General features: G+C 49.5%; 1 protein-coding gene across 7 annotated transcripts in view; it reads right to left on the bottom strand.

Annotated features, from left to right (window-relative positions):
- LRRC71 (leucine rich repeat containing 71) overlaps positions 1-22,734 on the bottom strand; it is a 382,267-nt gene that overhangs the window by 13,278 nt on the left and 346,255 nt on the right. For all 7 annotated transcript variants that reach the window (XM_085640082.1, XM_085640080.1, XM_085640079.1 and 4 more), the window contains one exon: positions 834-955. In XM_085640082.1, the coding sequence (XP_085496208.1) occupies positions 834-955 (122 nt within the window). The remainder of the gene's footprint in view (positions 1-833; positions 956-22,734) is intronic.

Here is a 22,734-nt window from a genome sequence, read left to right on the forward strand (position 1 = left end):
TGTCTCTGGTTGGCAGCAGCTATGCTGTGCTGTCCGGGTCTAGAAGGCTGGTACCAGGAGCACTGAGGGCCTAACAGAGAGCCTTTACAGTGCTTGGAATCATACCTCTCACACCATTTACGGGTTACCTATGCCCCGGGTAACTTAGTACCATATACTAGGGACTTATAAGGGTACCCCAGTATCCAATCTGGGATGTACCTAAGTACTTACCATAACAATTTAGTGGAAAAAGTAGAGAGACTGGGGTCCTGATTAGCAGGATCCCAGTCAGACTAGTCAGAAACAGCATTACATCAAGCAAAAAGTGGGGGTAACCATAGAAGCAAATCCTTCTTTCTTACACTCATATTTTCTCAGGATTGGAACACAAGAAAGAATCTTAAAGTCTGACTATGCGGTGATTGATAGATTGAATGAAAGGAAGCGCTTTCCCTTGTCTGTTGCTTTAAAGTACATGAAGCATTCTTGGATGGTGGTGTTAGAAGTTTTCTAAAAGACGCATGGGACATGCTGCCTCTACATGTTGCAGTAACATGTTTGTTCGGCTCCTGAGAAATAACGTGGAAAGAGAAATGCAGCAAAATCCTTGCCTACCTTTCCTTAAGAGTACACCACTTTCCTTCACGATTGCAAGGACATTTTACATTCATACTAAGATGCTAAGGTGTACTGACAGATAAGTCTATGTGCACTTTATTAGTCTAAATATGCCTTAAAAAATTTGGAAACAGCAAGACACTAAATGAGCCTTAAGGTACAACAGATATACCAGACAAGAGGTCAGCATGTTTTTTAGAGTACTGAATGGTCAATATTCGCACAATACTCACTGAGATAGCCAATCGGAGAAGTCCATTATAAAGTTTTGTTCCTGGAATCTGCTTTGTTTCTTGGATCTGTGTTTCTATGGCCACCAGGAAAGCTTTCAGTCCGTGCTCAGTGATTTGGTTCCCTGAGGTTTCCGGTAGGGATATACAAATAAGATGGTAAATTTGGAGAGCTGATTTATACAGTTTCAATACCATTCATGTGTTTGATTTATAACATGTTTTACAAAACAGTAAAGTCATCAACTTAATCTGCTCCTACAGCTTAGAACATTTTAAAGCAGGCTTTCACCACTAAGGTCACAATTGTATAAAAGGAGGAACACAGCAGAAAGTATTGGTGCAGTTACCAGAGTTTTTAGTGTGTTGCCCTAAGTAGGATGGGAACGCCAAGACATGGGTTCCGTGCACACTGTGTCACTGGGACCACACTTTCCCTGGCTGATGAGCCCTTACTAGGGTGAAATTGGTCCTAGGTTGTTTGTGATCCAGTTCAGGGAGGACCTGGTGCAGCAGTTCGAACTGAACTGTTCCTATTGTAGTAGGGTCAAGGCTAATTTGCATATGGAGGGGTCTAAACTGAGGTTACATGGTATGTAAAATAACGATGTATTGGGATGCGGTTCCAAGTAATTAACAGTGGCTGAGATTAATTCAAACATTCCATCCATCACTTTTTTCTAAACTTTATTAATGTACCATTTTCAGAAATTGGACTTGGAATCTAACATTACCATTAAACAGGTTTTTAAATTATAATTCCCTAGACACCAAAAACAATATTTCTACCTGTTTCCAGACAAAAGTTATCTTTATTAAATGTAGTAAGGTAACCACATGTTATCCTATTGGAGAGGTAGGCCTCACAGTAGCGAAAAAATGAATTTGTGAGTTTTTCACTACCAGGACATGCAAAACTTAGAAGTACATGTCTAACTTGTTAAATACAATGCATCCTGCCCAAACCAATAGGCTGTTTAAGGCCTATCCAAGAGCAAACGTCTATGTATTGAGAAGGAGTTTTAGGCTTAGCAAAGGAGTTATTTTGCCAAGTCAAATTAGCAGGTTAAAACTGCACACAGGCTGCCACGGCAGGCCAGAGACATGTTTAAATAGGCTACCTCAGTTGATGGCACAGTAAGTGCTGCAGGCTCACTAGTCAAACACAAGGAGACGATGGACGGAGCACTGAAACGTTTCAGACACTCACCCCCAGTCACAGATCTGGGTTGAATCCACCATAGTTCTTTAGCTCACTTCGCCTCCTCAGTTTAGACCCAGCTATATGCAAGTCAGTCTTGACCCTGTGCCTCATGGAAACAGTACAGCCCGAACTGCTAAGCCAGGTCTTCCCTGAACCTAATACTAGCATCCTGGGACCGGTTTGGGGTAACACCCCTCATTAGCCAGGCTAGCTTGAATCCAGTGGCAAAGTGAGCAAGGGGCTCACATCTGGACATACCCAGCCAACTTAGGGCGAATAAAGCGAACACAAGGAGACAATGGATGGAGCGCTGAAACTTTTCAGACACTCATCCCCGGTCACAGATCTGGGTTCAATCCATCATCGTTCTTTAGCTCACTTCACCACCCCAGTTCAGCCCCAGCTATATGCAAATCAGTCTTGACCCTGTACCTCATGAGAACAGTACAGCCCGAACTGCCAAGCTCACTAGTAGCATTTTATGTACAAGCCCAGGCTACAAGTGGTAGCACTTTGCTAGGGACTTAAAAGTAAATTAAATGGCCCAATTGGGTGTAAGCTAATGTTACCATGTTCAAAGGAGAAAGCAGACACATTTTAGCACTGGTTAGCAGTAGTAAAGTCCACAGAATCCAGAAGCAAAAAAAAAATGAATTCAGCAAAAGAGGAGGGTGAAGGCAAAATGTTTGGAGTTGTCGACCAGAGAGGGCCACAACCAATACTTACCAAAGGTAAACAACTTTTCCTTCTCATGGAAACACCCACACATAACTTCTGCATATTGAAAGACTCCCATAGAAACAACCTTGCAAATAGTGGAGGTGAATATCATAATCATGTTTCAAGCCAGAAATTGTCGACGGACGCACTAGCAAACTGCACTACTGACTGCATTCAGCAAAAGTATGCATGGATGCCTAAAGTGCAGCTTGACATATGTCCTGAAGTGTCACTCATCTTAAGTGTAGAGGTGACTCTCCAAACAGCTCTTTCTTTGGCACTTATTCCTGAGCTGGTATTGTATTGCAGCATTTATATAGCGCTTATTACCCCATGTGTGGTCAAAAGGATTTTGTCACAGTTTTGATCCTATGTAGGAAGTGTTTCAATCTTGCGCATGATGACCACTGAGGTGCGGTATTCGTGCTATGGGACGCAGAGTATAGCGGTGTAGTGGATACGGAAGCGTGAGAGATGGATACTCAGTTTCTTGCTGTTTAGTATGCTGGAGCTTTGAACAGGTCTTCAGGTCCCTTTATCGTATTCTTATGATTATGGTCTGCTTACCTGGTTACTGCACTGGGTTGACCAATCTGAGATTTTATGCATAGTTGTGGTGCTGAGCTGGCATATTTGGAGGGGGAGAGAAATGGAGAGTTCTATTGGAATGGGCATTTTTATTATCATCCCACAGCAGTGTGTCTTATGAGCTTGATTAATGTTATTTACCATTCTTAGACGAAAAATTGTAATCTGTACCATTTATCACACAATATAAATTTCATTAACTAAGGTATTGGATTTTATCGGATGTGATAAGTGGTATAAAGATAGAATATCGACGGGAAAATATCGACTAGCATTAATATCGTGGTAAGAATATCGACTGTGAAAAATATCGTAATAGAAAATATCTTTGTAAAAAATATCGTTTCGTGAGAATGACAAAAATATCGTCATAAAAAAATATCGATGAACAGAATATCGTTGATCAAAATGTCGTTTTATATAATATCGACAGAAAAATATAAGTTGTTATAAAATTTATAAAAAAATATGTATTATGTTTTTAAAAAACTTACAAAACTCCTACTAGTAATAATATGTGTTAAAAAATATTTTCTACAAAAGAATTGTTAAAATTTTAGTAGCGGGTTATTGGTATTATAGGGGATAAGGGTGGGTAGTAATTTAAAATTTGGTTTTTAAAAAATTTATAAAATATAAACAAATTAGAAAATATTTAAGAAATCCAAATTTTAATTTGAAATTTTGAATTGTTCACGAAATTAAATTAGTAATTAAATTTTATAATTTCAAATAAAAATTTTAGGAGCGGGTTTTTGGTATTATAGGGGATTAGGGTGGGTAGTAATTTAAAAATGTAGTGTTTAAAAATTGTATAAAATATTAATAAATTAGAAATTTATAATGAAATCAAATTTTAACATCGAAATTTAAAATTTTACACGAAATTTATTTTTTAATATTAATAAAAAATATTACATTAATATTGAAGAAGCGTTATTTTGGTATTATAGGGGAAAAGGGTCTAAAAAAAAATTTAGATAGAAAAATTTATATTGTTTACTAACCTGCACATTTCCTGATTTATGTTGGATTGGAGTTAGAATAGTAAATTATTATAAAATATAAACAAATTAGAAAATAATTAAGAAATTTAAAATTTAATTTTAAATTTCTAATTGTTTACGAATTTAAATTTGTAATTAAATTTAAAAATTTCAAATAAAAATTTTAGGAGCGGGTTTTTGGTATTATAGGGGATTAGGGTGGGTAGTAATTTAAAAATGTAGTCTTTAAAAATTGTATAAAATATTAATAAATAAGAAATTTATCATGAAATCAAAATTTAACATCCAAATTTAAATTTTTACACGAAATTTATTTTTTAATATTAATAAAAAATATTAAATTAATATTGAAGAAGCGTTATTTTGGTATTATAGGGGAATAGGGTCTAAAAAATAATTTAGATAGAAAAATTTATATTGTTTACTAACCTGCACATTTCCTGACTTATGTTGGATTGGAGTTAGAATAGCCATTTATTATAGTTTACTATCCAGCACTTTCCCTGAGTTATGTTATGTTTGGAGTTAGAATAGTAATTTATTATGGTTTACTATCCAGCACTTTCCCTGACTTATGTTGGATTGGAGTTAGAATAGTAATTTATTATGGTTTACTATCCAGCTCTTTCCCTGACTTATGTTGGATTGGAGTTAGAATAGTAATTTATTATGGTTTACTATCCAGCACTTTCCCTGAGTTATGTTATGTTTGGAGTTAGAATAGTAATTTATTATGGTTTACTATCCAGCACTTTCCCTGACTTATGTTGGATTGGAGTTAGAATAGTAATTTGTTATGGTTTACTATCCAGCACTTTCCCTGAGTTATGTTATGTTTGGAGTTAGAATAGTAATTTATTATGGTTTACTATCCAGCAGTTTCCATGACTTATGTTGGATTGGAGTTAGAATAGTCATTTATTATGGTTTACTATCCAGCACTCTCCCTGACTTATGTTATGGTTTACTATCCAGCACTTTCCATGACTTATGTTATGTTTGGAGTTAGAATAGTAATTTATTATGGTTTACTATCCAGCACTTTCCCTGACTTATGTTGGATTGGAGTTAGAATAGTAATTTGTTATGGTTTACTATCCAGCATTTTCCCTGAGTTATGTTATGTTTGGAGTTAGAATAGTAATTTATTATGGTTTACTATCCAGCACTTTCCCTGACTTATGTTGGATTGGAGTTAGAATAGTAATTTATTATGGTTTACTATCCAGCACTTTCCCTGACTTATGTTGGATTGGAGTTAGAATAGTAACTTATTATGGTTTACTATCCAGCACTTTCCCTGACTTATGTTATGTTTGGAGTTAGAATAGTAATTTATTATGGTTTACTATCCAGCACTTTCCCTGACTTATGTTGGATTGGAGTTAGAAAAGTAATTTATTATGGTTTACTATCCAGAACTTTCCCTGACTTATGTTGGATTGGAGTTAGAATAGTAATTTATTATGGTTTACTATCCAGCACTTTCCCTGAGTTATGTTATGTTTGGAGTTAGAATAGTAATTTATTATGGTTTACTATCCAGCACTTTCCCTGACTTATGTTGGATTGGAGTTAGAATAGTAATTTATTATGGTTTACTATCCAGAACTTTCCCTGACTTATGTTGGATTGGAGTTAGAATAGTAATTTATTATGGTTTACTATCCAGCACTTTCCCTGAGTTATGTTATGTTTGGAGTTAGAATAGTAATTTATTATGGTTTACTATCCAGCACTTTCCCTGACTTATGTTGGATTGGAGTTAGAATAGTAATTTATTATGGTTTACTATCCAGAACTTTCCCTGAGTTTACAATTTATTTTTGATCAAAAGGGTATTTAGTCCTCTGGAACGCGTAGACCCTCGGTTTCAGTCGTCACATACTGTAACTACATATTCTGTGGGAAAGTTATGTCAATCCTGGCTGCGACATTCCACCTTAGCATCTGTCAAAGTTCATTTATCGAAGTTACATGACAAAATAGATTTGAATTATTTTGTTAAAGGTCCTGTGGGTGGCAGAACCAAAAGGTGGGCGTATGCTATTTACAACGAAGTGTGGAAATTTTCGCAAATTGAGGCGGCTTCAAGATTGAGAGCTATTGACCAAGCAAACATGGAAAAGGTTTTAGCCGTTATAGATAACAGCATTAGCACTCTCTCTTCCAGAATTTATACATTAGATAATATTGTTTCGTCAGTTGTTGATATTGTGCATGATGATATGTCTGTGTTATATAATGGTCAAAACCAGTTGCGTTCTGTTATGCAGTTTGCATGGACATTGCAGACGTTAAAGGCAGGGAGGGTCCCTTGGGACTATTTGAGCACTACATCGTTATTCATTCCTTTTAACCTTACTGATAAGCAGTGATTTATGTCCATGAAAGATGCTACATATTCATTATTACATATTGAAAAATTAGAACCGTTACCTTTCTCTGTGGCGGAAATCAATTCAGTCACGTGGCTTATATACGGGTTGATAACTCTACCTTTCGCACTTCTTAAGTTTACGTCTTGTATGAAACATTATGCTGTGGGTAGATATGAACAGCTGGGCACCGCTTTCATACATGAGGTTTGGTCCCTCCCCTTTACGTATAGATGTACTAGGGAGGGAACTGAGGTTTATCTGAAGGGTGAGGAATGTACCACGACACCAGATCATTCCTTGGTATGTAGGCACATTCAATTACACGGTGCATGCAATGTACAAGCCCCGATTTTGGCCTGCGTCCTACGAGGTGTCCCAGTGCCTGTGATTACGCCTTCTTTGACGCTGCTTGCAAACAGTAGTTATTTAATTTTGAATAATGAAGCTTGCTGCGGGATGTTAGTGGGAATCCCATATATAGTAACTGTATCGCAGAGGGTTGTCTGCTGCAATAATGTTCTCTTTTCAACCCCGCACGGGCGGCTGGATGTTTCCATCTGGCCTTCGATTCCAACCTTGAAAGCAGAGTTCAACAAGTTGAGCAGAATAAGAGCTGTATTGTCCCAAAAAGAGGTGCCATTGACTTCCTCTCGTGAAACATTTGTCCTTCACGTTGCTAATACGCGCACTGAGGTACAGGCGGTTTTGAATACTGACCTCCCCCTACATTTCGGAGCTTTGATCCAAACTATTTTCAATGCCTCGTCCACGACCGGCCTGGCTCTTTTTTTTAAACTTGTAGGCTCAGGCTTCGTGACCTCTTTCCAAACTATTTTTGGTGTGATTCCGGCATTTTTTCATTCGATTTTCTCGAGCATCTTTGGAGGTGTTCCGCTGCTTCTGGCGCTGGTGGCAGGTGTGCTGCTTTTACTTTTCATACTACGGAATGGCTGCTGTTTCTGTGCCACACGAGCACCTGTCCCGTCTGCATCTTCTTCGTGATAGGATGCTTGACTTTTATGGTACTCTGCCATTGGCGACTTTAAGCCTGGCATATGGATTATCCTTCAGGTATTCCTACTTCACCTGCGTGCAACCTGTATTTCACTGCCTGGATTGTCCCTTTGAATGGCCTCTGGATTTGTGCTTGACCAACAGAGTAGCCGTCTGCAGCGTGCGACCTTTCACCCACTTTTCAGCAGTCACGTGTCTGCTTGCTGTGGGGGGAGGGGCAGAGGCAGGGAGGCAGTGGCACTTTCATCCTCGCTACGAAGCCTGAGCGGAAGGACTCACCGGGCGGGTGAAAAAAGGACGCTCGTAGTAGTAATCGGTGCCCAGCAGGCTTCTGTACTGGTGAGGAGACTTTGAGGGGTGAGTTGGGGGCCGGGGACGGGTTTCGCTATTGAGTGGTGTTGCGAACGGAAGGCGGGTCAGCGCTGTCACTGCAGTATTTAGCGGATGTGGTGAGGGGGCGGGGGTCGGCAGCGGCGGGGTGTGTGCGCGCGCGTGTGCCTGTGTGTGTGCGTCTGCGCCTGCGCAAGCGCGTCCACAGACCCCGATCGCTGCGCGTGCCCCGGTCTGTCTCCCTTGAGAGGCATCAGGGCAACAATAGTTCTCGTTGGCGGCAGCGCTTTGCGCTGCAACGCCAGCGAGACCTAAAAATCTTTGCAATACCATTGTCCCAACTGCTTAAAAGTGAAAGAATGCATGGCACACATAGGTGCCGATCACGATCCGGTAAAAAATTCCCCCGTGCGACTCGTATCGGGTCTTTTTACCGTACGAATCGTACAAGTGCCGTACGAACTGGCAATCACGATTCGCATGGTAAAAAGTCCATACGACCCGCACCGGGAATCATTCCCCACACGTCCTCGGGTCGGAAAATGTGTCCGACACGTCCTCGGACGATTTACCTTACAAACGTAAAAATCCAAGTCCGACCGAGGAATCACGATCCATCCCGTGCGTCCGAGCCTACAACCGTATGGAAAAAACACCGTCCGCACCGAACACCAATAGCAACCATGGAGACATGTGCCCGCATACGCGCCCAACACTCCCCCCAGCCCCCGTACGTCCGACACGTACCCCCCGTATATGTATACCCCCACCCGTCTAGGTACACCCCAGTACGTTCCAGTCGTACCCCCACCCCAGTACGTGTCGTACCACCGTCAATGTAAACCCCCCCACCCCTGTACGTGTCGTACCACCGTCTATGTACACCCCAGTACGTTCCAGTCGCACCCCCACCCCAGTACGTGTCGTACCCCCCGTGTACCTACACCCCAGTACGTTCGAGCCACACCCCCACCCCAGTACGTGTCACAGCCCCGTCTACCTACACCCCAGTACGTTCCAGTCGTACCCCCACCCCAGTACGTGTCGTACCACCGTCAATGTACACCCCCCACCCCTGTACGTGTCGTACCACCGTCAATGTACACCCCCCCACCCCTGTACGTGTCGTACCACCGTCTATGTACACCCCCCCACCCCTGTACGTGTCGTACCACCGTCCATGTACACCCCAGTACGTTCCAGTCGCACCCCCACCCCAGTACGTGTCGTACCCCCCGTGTACCTACACCCCAGTACGTTCGAGCCACACCCCCACCCCAGTACGTGTCACAGCCCCGTCTACCTACACCCCAGTACGTTCCAGTCGTACCCCCACCCCAGTACGTGTCGTACCACCGTCAATGTACACCCCCCCACCCCTGTACGTGTCGTACCACCGTCAATGTACACCCCCCCACCCCTGTACGTGTCGTACCACCGTCTATGTACACCCCCCCACCCCTGTACGTGTCGTACCACCGTCCATGTACACCCCAGTACGTTCCAGTCGTACCGCCACCCCAGTACGTGTCGTACCACCGTCAATGTACACCCCCCCACCCCTGTACGTGTCGTACCACCGTCAATGTACACCCCCCCACCCCTGTACGTGTCGTACCACCGTCAATGTACACCCCCCCACCCCTGTACGTGTCGCACCACCGTCTATGTACACCCCAGTACGTTCCAGTCGTACCCCCACCCCAGTACGTTCCTGGCGCACCCCCAACACAACCTCCTAAGTACGGAGCGCACCCCATGCCCCAACATCACAACCGCATGTACGAGTCGTACAAAGCCACACACAAGGACCAAATCGTACAACCAAATGGCCCATGTACACACCGTACACACGCTCAAAACGCACGTACACAACAAGGACAAAACAAAACAACTCAACAATACACCATTCGAAAGGCACACAGCCACTAAACATGGCCAACAACCACTAAAATAACACAATCACTGACCTGCAACTGTCAAAAACAAACAGAGGCCCAATACACCACCACTCCTTATAACACACCCACCCAAAATTCAAACACTGCCACACCCACCCATGGACCAATAAAAAGGGCCCACACACACAAACCATGAGCCTTTGCAACAGACCCACTGCTGCCAGACACCACAGAACCAGACTACAAGCGACACCACATCTTACACTTGCACACCTTCACACGACCACCCTCACAAACACCCTCTCATCACATTCACACACACACACAACCATCCACACCCCCCCCCAACATCCACACACCCCCCACACCCACACCATCCCCACCCACACCCCTCACCATGCCCACTACCAAGAATCCAAAGTTCAGTCACCGAGAGTTGGAGGTCCTTGTTGATCAAATCCTCAGAGTCGAGCCACAGATCTTTGGAACATTGGTCAGAAGCACCAGCCAGGCAGCCAAAACAGCCATGTGGCAGACCATCGTCGATGCTGTGAATGCTGTTGCGGACACCAGGAGGACCAAGCAGGATTGCCAGAACAGGTGGTACGATCTGCGGAGGAGGGTCAGAGCCAAGAGACAGGAGGAACACGACCAGGCCAACGCCACCGGAGGAGGGCCCTCCCGCAGACCCGTACAGTACCATCCCTGGGAGGAGAGGGTGATGGCCATACTGCCGGTGGAGGCAGTTGAAGGAGTAGAAGGACTCCGAGACCCGGGTGAGTACACAAACAACGCACCTCACATGGGGGGAACTGCAACCACAACCAAAATTAATAACAGGCACGCAAACACCACAAGCCATCGCATTACTCAACCACACTCCATGAGCAGGCACATGCCACTGCTGCCACCATGCCCCATGCACCCAGCTGGACAATGTCAAGTCACAGGCCACAGAAGACAACAACACATGACACGGTAACCCGGATGGCGGGAGTGTGGGCACCAAGAATCACATAGTGCGACTCCAAAGCAGACAACAATGCCCTCTGCCCATATGGCCTAGGTCACAGCCAGACAAACACTGTGTCCCAACACAGGAATGACTTGCCAGCAAATGGCGGATGCCTTGCATCAACACATGGGGGTGAAGGCACTGTTTTGCACATGCCAGCAGCTAATGAACAGCCAACAGTGTGAAAGAGTGGCAGCACACACCACCACAGCAGCAGCGCACAGACACACAGCAGACAAAATGGGTGCCTGGAGATCAGAAACAAACTCACATCAACAGGCCAAGGGCCACTCAAAGATCTGCTAACAGTGTGTGCCCAGGAAGCTGGGCCAAGGTGACAGAGGGTGACACACGGAGGGAGGGAGAGGGGGACACAGAGGGAGGGAGAGGGGGACTGAGAGGGAGGGAGACACAGGAAGATGGACAGAGGGAGGAGGCTGACACACAGAGGGAGGGAGAGGGGGACAGAGAGGGAGGGAGAGGGGGACAGAGAGGGAGGGGGACACAGGAAGATGGACAGAGGGAGGAGGCTGACACACAGAGGGAGGGAGAGGGGGACAGAGAGGGAGGGAGAGGGGGACAGAGAGGGAGGGAGAGGGGGACAGAGAGGGAGGGAGACACAGGAAGATGGACAGAGGGAGGAGGCTGACACACAGAGGGAGGGAGAGGGGGACACAGAGGGAGGGAGACACAGGAAGATGGACAGAGGGAGGAGGCTGACACACAGAGGGAGGGAGAGGGGGACACAGAGGGAGGGAGACACAGGAAGATGGACAGAGGGAGGAGGCTGACACACAGAGGGAGGGAGAGGGGGACACAGAGGGAGGGAGAGGGGGACACAGAGGGAGGGAGAGGGGGACACAGAGGGAGGGAGAGGGGGACAGAGAGGAAGAGGGAGAGGGGGACAGAGAAGGAGGGAGACACAGGGAGAGCAAATCAGTCCTTTGGTGTGTGGGAATGTCTGCTCGTCAGCAGGTGGACTGCGTGCATGTAGACAAGGGTGCCCAGTGCCAGAACCCCCCCTCTTCATCATGGCAAAACGCAGGGCCATGTTACAACCTGTACACGAGCACAAGGACAGCCACCTGCATCATATGAGTGTGTGGATCCACTCCATGTGCACATGTACAGTGCTACAAGGAAGGCGCAAACGCATAGCTCGGCACACATGCACACTCCACTGCTGACTGCAGTCACACTTGACGCAGCAAGTAAGACTGTGCCACACATAGTTAAAGGGGCCAAATTGGTGCCCAAGGGACACACACATGCACAAGTGCACTGTGAGTGGAATGCAAGACAGATCCTAATTCCAAGAGGAAATGTGCCAACTTTGTAACGGATGAAACATGGATGTTGCATGGATCAAAAGTAACATTGTCTCTCTCACACACAGGTCAACGTCGTGCTGCACCCCCCAACACTGGGGGGGAACACTCACAGGACCCGGATCTGCAGGAGACCGATCCCACCGGCAGCGACCACTCTCACCACTCTGCGGACGACCCCGACCGACCTGGCCCCTCTGGTGTCCAACCACCTGCAGCACCTGCGTCAGGTACAACCGTGCCAACCACCACCCCCACTCCTGCCACATCCCAGGAGACACCCAGGATCCCTGCCCCAACACCACAATGCAGCCAGGCTCGCCAGGAGGGACACGGTGTCCCGGGCACCCAGGAGGAGGCAGGCGACAACGCCAATGCCACCCCTCAGGGGTCCCGGAGACCCCATGTGCCCACAAGTGCAGGCCAGACGCAAGTGGGCAGGGGTGGTGGGAGTGGAGAGCGGCGGAGGCGCGAGCCTGACCAGTTGGCTGGGGATCCGGTATTTTCCCATGTCCGTAACATCCTGGACTCATACCGGCAGGACACCACGGGCATGGCCCAGGTTGTGTCCGTCCTCGAGGGGATCAAGGTCCAGCAGGCCCAGCAACATGCGGAGCTAATAGCCTGTCTACAGCTACACCAACGGAGGATGGAGGACAGACAGGCTGAGCAAGTGACGGCGTCCCAGGGGATTCACGCTGAACTCCGTCGGATGGCCGACACCATGGCCGACCCTCCCTGTGCCAGAAGGCGGAGAACATCACCACCCACAGGGAGGGATCATGAGGAGGAGGAGGAAACATCCGACGGAGCATCCCAGACGTCGTCACGGCCTGCTGCTGAGGTTCCCCGCAGGAAGCCGGGTCGTCCACGGAAAGGACCGTGAGGGTGGCTGCTACATCACCATCTCCCAGGACACCTGGCCTGGCACCTGGCCCACTGGAGCAACAGCATCACAGCATCAAGAGACATTATCTGCCACATGGCCCTGCTGGTCACTGGCTGACCAATGTTGACAAAGACTGTGGCATGGACTCTGAGGATTTCAAATGGCAAGGACACCAACTCCCCTACTGAACTTTGGATTCCAAACTCCCGGAAAGCCCCTCACTTTGTCCCCCCCCCCAATAATAAATCACACTATGAAGAGTAGATGCCTGCTGGTTGCATTATTACCTAACATGTGTCATGTAAAGTCTAAACATGCCTGAGTCATCTTTTGTCTTCAACCATCCACACCCTGGGGCCTGAGTCTGGCACAGGACACATGGGTCACAGTGTATTAGGCAAGACAGACATGGAGCACCATACACACCCGTGATGGTCAGAACCAGCTGAGGGGGTGGCCGAACAACCGTGCTGACAGACACATTGAGTACAGCAACACTCATGCGCAGAGGTCAGGGATCCTGGCCCGTGTCCTGGGGGGCACCCAGGTACGTGTAGACAGGTGGCAGAACCATGTCCTGCAAGCTTGAGTCCGGTGGATGCAGAGAATGGGGTCATGGACAACGTTGGATGCATGGGGATGGCACATGTCACAATACCCACACAGTCATGGACATCATGCCCATTACACAGTCGCAGCACACACACACAGCTTGCATCTTGCCACTCGACACATTGACACATAGCCACAATCAGGGAATACCATGCCAGACATGCAGGATGCACCGTGCCAACACACCAGCATTGACTGAGAAGAGGCACCTTGGAGGCATAGGGACACCTTTAATAGTCATGTGTTTGGGATTGCAGAGGCAACTTGAAGTACACATGAACACATCATGTGGAGTAACATGTGGCTCCAACACTGGCACCCCCCTTCTGCAGCACAAATGCGTGATAGCCATGGAACTGGCACACAAGTGTCGGATAATAGCTAAATACCCACAGCTGCTCACGGAGAGCCTGCCATACACCATACATCCGCTGATGTGGAAGTCCCACGCCATGTCAAGACAATGTTAACCGTATGTGTCCGAGGGCAGTGTCACACACATTGATGCCTTCATCACAATCCACCATCCCATCACTGATGACTGACAACCAGGCAGCCCATCTATTCAGGTGTACCCAGCTGCATGTCGTGTCCCATGGGGATGCCACATGTCTGCAGAGGACCCAAACCCCGACCGGGGCAGTGTGCACACATCGTGAACAACTGCCACACCCAATACACCCCAGATGCATCCCTTACCCCATGGAGACTTCCAAACGTGTCCGTGCCTGTAACGCTGAGTCAGCCCACGATGCCATGTCCATGAGGAATAGCAGTGCCACAACAATGCAACCAGCAAACGGCATGCGCAGGTACCTGGGGAAGAGAGACACACAAGAAGTCAGCCACAAGAAGCACAGCCACTTGCATGTGCATGTACTCGACACATGTATGTATGACAACATGCTAGGTCACAATTATGTCTGGGGAAATACTACCATCACTGCCACCATCACTCCAGTGACACACCCACACACACCTCTGACCCACGTGCCATACATGCAGGTGGAGACACACATCACAACGCATGCCACACGGGGACCAATGCGTGCACACTCAGACCCTGGTACTCACCACTAAGCAAAGAAGTCGCGTATGAGCCGAGTCCGGATGTCCTCTTGCGGCTCCACATCCTCCACATCACTAGCCCCATTGCCAAGCCCTTCGTCCTCCACGGGTGGATGGTCCTCGTCACCTTGATCCAGGATGAGGGGCACAGCTCTTTCAACTGCCATGTTGTGCAGCATGCAGCAGACCATGAAGATCTTGCAGACCTTCGCCGGGGCATATGGGAGTGCGCCGCCGGTCTTGTGGAGGCACCGGAATCGGCTCTTCAGCATGCCAAACGTCCTCTCTATCACTCGCCTTGTCCGGCCATGGGCGGTGTTGTAGCGGAGCTGGGCCGGCGTGATGGGGTTGCGGAGAGGTGTCAGCAGCCAAGGCATGTTGGGATAGCCAGCGTCCCCTAAATGGAAAGCACATGGATATCGTTAGAACAGGCGAAGCGGTAGTGCTGCTCGGCCAAACAGAATACAGGACAGACAGACTGTACCCACCAACAACACATGCACGTTCGTTGCGCAGCTGCATCATCATATCAGGCATCCCGCTACGCCTCATGATGTAGGCATCGTGTGCTGATCCTGGAAAACGAGCACAGACATGTGAAATCACCATGTTGGACAGACACACCACAAGGGCATTGATGGAGTGGTAGTGCTTGCGATTGCGGTACGCCACCTCCCGTGCGTGTGGTGGTACCAAACCTACATGTGTCCCATCTATGGACCCAATGACATGGGGCATCCCTCCCAGGGCATAGAAACCACGTTTGACCTCAGTCATCTGTTCAGGGGTTGGGAACTTGATGAAGTCATCCAGGTGAATCAACATGGCCTCCAAGAAATCATGCAGCACACCGCTGAACATGCTCTGGGACATGCCACCAACATGAGCTATGGTATATTGGAAGGTACCCGTGGCAAGGAAATGTAGGGCAGCCATTACCTTCAGCTGGGGTGTCAGTGCCGTAGGATACCTGTGCTGCGGTTGCAGGTGTGGTGCCAGTCTCGCCGTCAGCTCCAGAATCAACGGTTGGGTGAAGCGGTAGAGCCGGATCCTGTCATTCTCCTGCATGGTGGCCAAGTCTGGAATTCTTCGGGCAACAGGAGGCGCTCTGCAGTAATTTGGAAGTGACAAGGAAGAGTGAGTGCACTACGAGAACAACTCATGTCTACTGAGCACATGTAAATCTGCCAATACACACATGCCACATAGGGAGTCAGGCATGTGCTACATGCCCAGGACACGTATGGATGCAAGGTGACACTCCTTCCAAGACCCAGCTACACACGGTGATTGAGAACCTCCCCATGCCACGCCATGGGAATAGCTGTGTCCCAGTGCAAGTGAACAGCCCGACGCAAGACAGAAGTGACATACACCCACACATCAGCAGAAGTAGGATGCCGATTGTAGAGACTGGTAGCGGAACACCGGAGCCACAGGTCACATGACATTACACTAGGCCTGCCCACACACCTTGCCATGAAGGTGCACATGTCATGACTCACCACACATTCCTTGTGAGGATGCTGACATGGCCTTGTCACGCTACTCCGTGTCCCATGCATACATGTGCACCTCACATCAGATACCACATGTGGCATGGTGTGCGGAACAGTGTGCAATGACAATCTACACACAGACACATGTTGGTTGCTGCAACGGCTGCAGCTTTTGAGGGTGCTACAACATCAACCTGATGTAAATCCCGGACACATAAATGACATAGTCACATTGTGCACTGTGGGTAGTGACAAGTCAGGTGTCATGACCCCTGTACCGGGCATCATGGGACACTTCCGTGTGTTGGTGTCCGTGCCATGCCAGTGACGCTCACCCCAAGTGCGCAGTACGACATGCACACATGTCAAAGGAGTCAAGGGCATGCCTGGCACACATTGCACCCTCACACAGTACACCTGTACACATCTCATCATACATCTGGTGCCTCCTCCACTCAGGAGGCATGTTCCACATCACAGCCTGTCACACCTGTGCCCCACACATGTAGTAATGCACAGACGATGCCTTGATGTCCATTCCTGGACAAGTATGTCCATCCATGGACAAGTATGTCCGCCCTATTCCTACCTGTGTGTCGACTATCACCACAGTGATGTGTACAAACCGGCGTACTGCTGCTAAGAGGGCCTGTGTATGTTCCCCAATCACTGTGGGAGTGCTGCCGTATGTGTACCCATCGTGATGGCGAGCGTACAGGCATTTGTACGGTCCGTACCACAACGAGTACGCATACGCGTGCAGACCCATAGTGATAGTGAGCGTACATGTGAGTGTACGGCCCTCTCACTATGGTTCTGCACGCGTATGCGTACTCGTTGTGGTACGGACCGTACAAATGCCTGTACGCTCACTATCACTATGGTTCTGCACGCGTATGCGTACTCGTTGTGGTACGGACCGTACAAATGCCTGTACGCTCACTATCACTATGGTTCTGCACGCGTATGCGTACACGTAGTGGTACGGACCGTACACTCGCATCTACGCTCACTATCACTATGGTTCTGCACGCGTATGCGTACACGTAGTGGTACGGACCGTACACTCGCATGTACGCTCACTATCACTACGGGTACACAGACCCATAGTGATAGTGAGCGTACAGGCATTTGTACGGTCCGTACCACAACGAGTACGCATACGCGTGCAGAACCATAGTGATAGTGAGCGTACAGGCATTTGTACGGTCCGTACCACTACGTGTACGCATACGCGTGCAGACCCATAGTGATAGTGAGCGTACATGCGTGTGTACGGTCCGTACCACTACGTGTACGCATACGCGTGCAGACCCATAGTGATTTTGAACGTAGGCATGCATGTACGGGCCGTTGCCATGCATTTGGGGTGCCCTAGGGCCCGGAAACGCACCGTACCTGTGTGTGATTCTCCTAATTACATAGGGGACAAGTATTAAGGCCTACATGCATGCTGGTTGTCATGGCGACCAGGTTCAAATTTCGATTTTGTTCTGGAAGGTGCACAGCAGAAGTCAGTTGGAATTCTTCTACTTTGTTGCAATGTGTTTGTGGGGCTGACATCATGCAGGAGAATGAAACCGATAGAGAACCCACAGACTGCTAGGTTTGAAGGGATTGGTGGAAACATAGGATGCAAATGTGAGTGACCAATCACTCTGTACTCCTGTGCATGAGACTGGGCAGAAGGCCACATATAAGGCAGCCAGGTCCCATGAGGGATTACTTGCCTGCACATCTTTGCATTTGTCGACCAAGCTGCTGCTACTGATTCCCTGGAACCATGTCAAGGGCTGTGGAGAGGACACAGCCATTCACCCTGGAGGAGAACATGGCTCTGCTGGATGTGATCCTCCCACAGTACCCCATGCTGTATGGGCGACCAGGGTATCAGGTGAGTGCATAGGCCACTGCCACAGACTGTCCCTATGTTGTGACTGTGTCTTCAGGCATTGTGACCCGGTGTGACACACATGCCATGTACTGTCGGGGGGGTACCAGGGGGGGGGTGCCTGATGTCTCCCAGCAGTGCCCTGAGACAGGAGGGGTGTGTGCAGAGTCCTCCCAGCAGTGCCCTGAGACAGGAGGTGTGTGTGCAGAGTCCTCCCAGCAGTGCCCTGAGACAGGAGGGGTGGGTGTGATGCACAGTGTGAGCCTTGATCATTGATTGTGACATTGCCATCATTCCACCTGAGTACCCACTATGGCACGTACTGCCTTTTCCCTCACCAGAGGATGATGTCCCTATGACAGAGGTGCAATGCGTTGGCTGCATTACATGCCATGTAGTAACCAGCTATTATGTTCACATATGTCTCTCTGTGACATGTGGCTGGTGTATTGATGTGGTGTCACTTGTACTTCCTCACAGGTAGGCGCCACTGCCAAGGAGCAGATCTGGCTGACCGCCGTCAGTGCCGTGAGGCGTGTGGATGGTCGGAGGCGGAGCCTGTCCCAGGTGAGGAAACGCTGGCAGGATATCCGGTGCTGGACGCGGAGGATTGCACGGCTCCTGCTGGGGGACTCACCTGAGAGCCACAAGAACCGCGGCCGCCGCCGTCTGACCCACCTCCACAGGCGTGTGCTGCCGGTGGTCTTTCCAGACCTGGAGAGGCGCTTACAGGCGATGCAGCAGGCGGAAGGGGGTAGGTACATGTGCGTTTGTTGTGTGTCACCGGCATTTGTAAGGGCACAGTGGCATTAATTCACTGGCAGGGTTTAAAGGTGCTGTGCCCATCCAGTTTGCCCAAGTGTAGCGCTGCGCCCCTGCCACCCTTCCCCTCCTTGCAATGTGTTCCCTGGTCTGTGTGTATTCACTCCTTCACAAGGTAATGTAGGCTGGCGCTTTGTCCACGAGAACAATGACTGTAGCATCATGGGTGGTGGTGGTGGGTAACAGGTTGTGGGACCTTGCCTGTGAACTGTCAAGTTCACTGCATGTGGGTTCCATGTCAGTTGGCACTGATGCTGGCTCCAGACATGGGAGTTGGTCTCTCATGTGTCATGCCTTACAGCGCGCATGTCCTATGTAGTGGCCTGTGACATGATGTGCATGAGTGTGCGCTACGCATAGTGCAGGGATGGTGACGTGTGTAGCAGTCATTCCCATTCAGTAGCATGTAGTTGCGTGCCCAATACTGTCCCCTGGGGCACCTTATCCTCAGTGTTGTTTGTGTCATCATCAACGTGGACACTCTCACTGTCTACAGCGTAGGTTGTGCTCTGTGCCATTGTCCCCTGTCACCATGTATATAGACGTGCTATTATGTACAGGTGTCCACTGTGCAGCCTGACCTGATTGTCCCTCTTCATACTCACAGTTGCCAGTGCCTGTGTGTCTTGTTATACTCATCTGAGGATGGGCACTGGTACCTCATTATTTGTACAGGCGCACCTTTGCTGTTTTGCGTCCAATCTTGCCTTTTGCCTGCCACTGTGTTTATCACCCAGACTATGAGATGTTGGTGCCACCTGTGTCTCAGCAATTAGCATCGTGTGGGGGTTGCTTGGGGCGGGCAATGCCTATGTGTCAAATCCTGATTCCTAATTGCTGGGTCTGGACAGTGTGTGATGTTACTGGACACACACGCAAGGTGCAGTGACCGAGTTATGTTGGGCATGTTTGCAGCATTACCTATGCAGCATGTGTCTCAAGTTCATGGATATTGTCCCTGGTCATAGGTATTTTCACAAACGCTGTGTGGTGCAGAGGCAGTGCAGGATTGTCCCCAGGGCCTGGGTGCTATGTCAGACTCCGTTTCCTGTCATCAGCTATTGTCTCATGCTCTCCATGGTATTTCAGTGGCATGGTGGCTCAACCAACTGTGTTTCATGCCCTACATCGGTACCTTGTTTTGCAGATGTTAGGGATCTGCCTCTTCAGGCTATGCAATGTTGACTATGTAGATTGGACTCATGTGACAGATGTGTACAGGTGTCTGATTAATTTCTGTCTCTCCACCCTGCCCACAGCATCGTCGGGGGACACAGAGGGAGACATGGACACGGACCAGGCGGAGGGACCGAGCACCAGTGGCAGCCGTGACATCGGGGCTGGCACATCGAGTGGGACAGAGGCGGAGGATAGTGTGGCCGAGGACCTGTCGACTGGCACATCAGACTACGAAGCTGACAGGTCCGAGGAGGATGTCTCAGAGTTGGCGGAGGCTGCACCAGCAGCTGACAGTGGAACAACACCTGCCACCGCCCCCTCAGTTCCCACCAACCGCCTCCCACTTGCTCGTGTCCCTTCCCAGCGTGCCCGGTCACCGCATGTCTCCTTCCTGCCAGGCACCGCACCCCCTGCCCCTGTCTCCACTGCTGCCGCCAATGCTGAGTCTATGGACATCCAGCGGCAAATGCAGGTTGGTCAGGCTGCGATCCTGAATGTCCTCCATTCCCACGGGAAAACCCTCACCAACATCGAGGCATTCTTGGAGGGCATTCATTCTTTGCAGGCTGACCAACGCAACTTGCTGAGGTCCCTAGACTCCACACTGACTGCAGCAGTGGGTCTCCTGCAGCGCGACCTCCCCCCACCTACCCCTGCCCCATCCACACTTCCCACTTCCATGCCTGTCCCACGTACACCCAGACGTCGGCATGCACCCACCACAACAGACACAGGCACCACACCAGCAGGGAAGGTCCACCGCACTCCTCCTGACACGCACACACAGGGTGAGATAGGCACACCCACTGGGTCGGGGGGCAAACGTGTGACACGCAGCCAGAGTGGGAGTCCGCATTCCACACAATCCACTCCCTCCAAATCCCCTCCCCTCAGCTCTCCTGGCCACATCTCCCCCAAGGACTCCTTCATGGCCGCTCTGTCCCTGAGCCCCACAGTTACGCCACCACGCAAGCGGTCAAGGAAGTCCTCGGTCAGGGTGGTTGAGTCTCCCCCCCTGTCTCCACCCTCCCCCGGTGGCGCTGCAACCCATCCCTCTGAACCCCCCCCTCCTTGGGGCCTGAGGTCACTTCGGGTGCAGGGGACTCCCTGGAGGAACTTGCTAAGGTGTGTAGTGCCATCCTGGCCTCCGCCTTTGGCCATGACACACCCCCTGTGGTTGAGTCCTCCATCCCTGCACCCACAACGCCGCCCCTTTGCCCTGATGTCCCTGCGGTGCCTGTTGCTTCCCCCCCCCCTGATGCCCTCACCAGTATGGAAGACGATGCCATTTGACTGTGCAGGCAAGGTAGGGGACACACATCCCACTGTGTCCCCCATGCAGCTGGGAATAATTGACTGCCCTATGGCCTTTGTTGACTTTGAACTGCCTTTGATCCACGGACATTGTGCTCATGCTGAATAAAGCTTATTTTTTTTTTCATTATCACACTCCTGCTATGGTGGTATTGGTGTTGGTGGGGCTGCTACATTGTTTTGGGTGGTGTTTAAGGCTTTGGGTGTGTGGGATTTGTAGTAGTGTTCTGCTCTTTGGGGCCACCCTAGGATCTGTGTGCCATCACAAGGTGTTGGCTAACTTCCTTAGGTCATGTCAGCAGTTACTGCATGGTTCAATTGTCCCAGGGTGTATTCCTTCCTCTGTGTACCCAGTTTCTTCCCTGCAGGGTGTTCCCAATGTTTAGCGCAGAGCTGTGTGTACATGAGCTGTGTGTGTGACGGAGCCCTTCTACTTTGGCCATGCATGCATGGCCATGTCTCCACCTGCAACATTCGTGGCATCCTTGGTGATCACTGTACTTGTGTGTGGAGTCAGTTGACATGAGTTCATGGGGACATGTTCCCTTGTAGGCAGTATGGATGTGGGTAATTGTGGCATCACACACATGTGTTACACCCCTCCTGGGTGTGGACACTGCTGGGAGGACTCTGCACCCACCCCTCCTGGGTCTGGACACTGCTGGGAGGACTCTGCACACACCCCTCCTGTCTCTGGGCACTGCTGGGAGGACTCTGCACCCACCCCTCCTGGGTCTGGACACTGCTGGGAGGACTCTGCACACACCCCTCCTGTCTCTGGGCACTGCTGGGAGGACTCACCACCCACCCCTCCTGGGTGTGGACACTGCTGGGAGGACTCTGCACCCACCCCTCCTGTCTCTGGGCACTGCTGGGAGGACTCACCACCCACCCCTACTGTCTCAGGGCACTGCTGGGAGGTCTCTGCACCCACCCCTCCTGTGTCTGGGCACTGCTGGGAGGACTCTGCACCCACCCCTCCTGTCTCTGGGCACTGCTGGGAGGACTCACCACCCACCCCTCCTGTCTCAGGGCACTGCTGGGAGGTCTCTGCACCCACCCCTCCTGTCTCAGGGCACTGCTGGGAGGACTCTGCACCCACCCCTCCTGGGTCTGGACACTGCTGGGAGGACTCTGCACAC

This window comes from Triturus cristatus, chromosome 12 (assembly GCF_964204655.1).
Source record: "Triturus cristatus chromosome 12, aTriCri1.1, whole genome shotgun sequence".
Taxonomy (NCBI): Eukaryota; Metazoa; Chordata; class Amphibia; order Caudata; family Salamandridae; genus Triturus; species Triturus cristatus.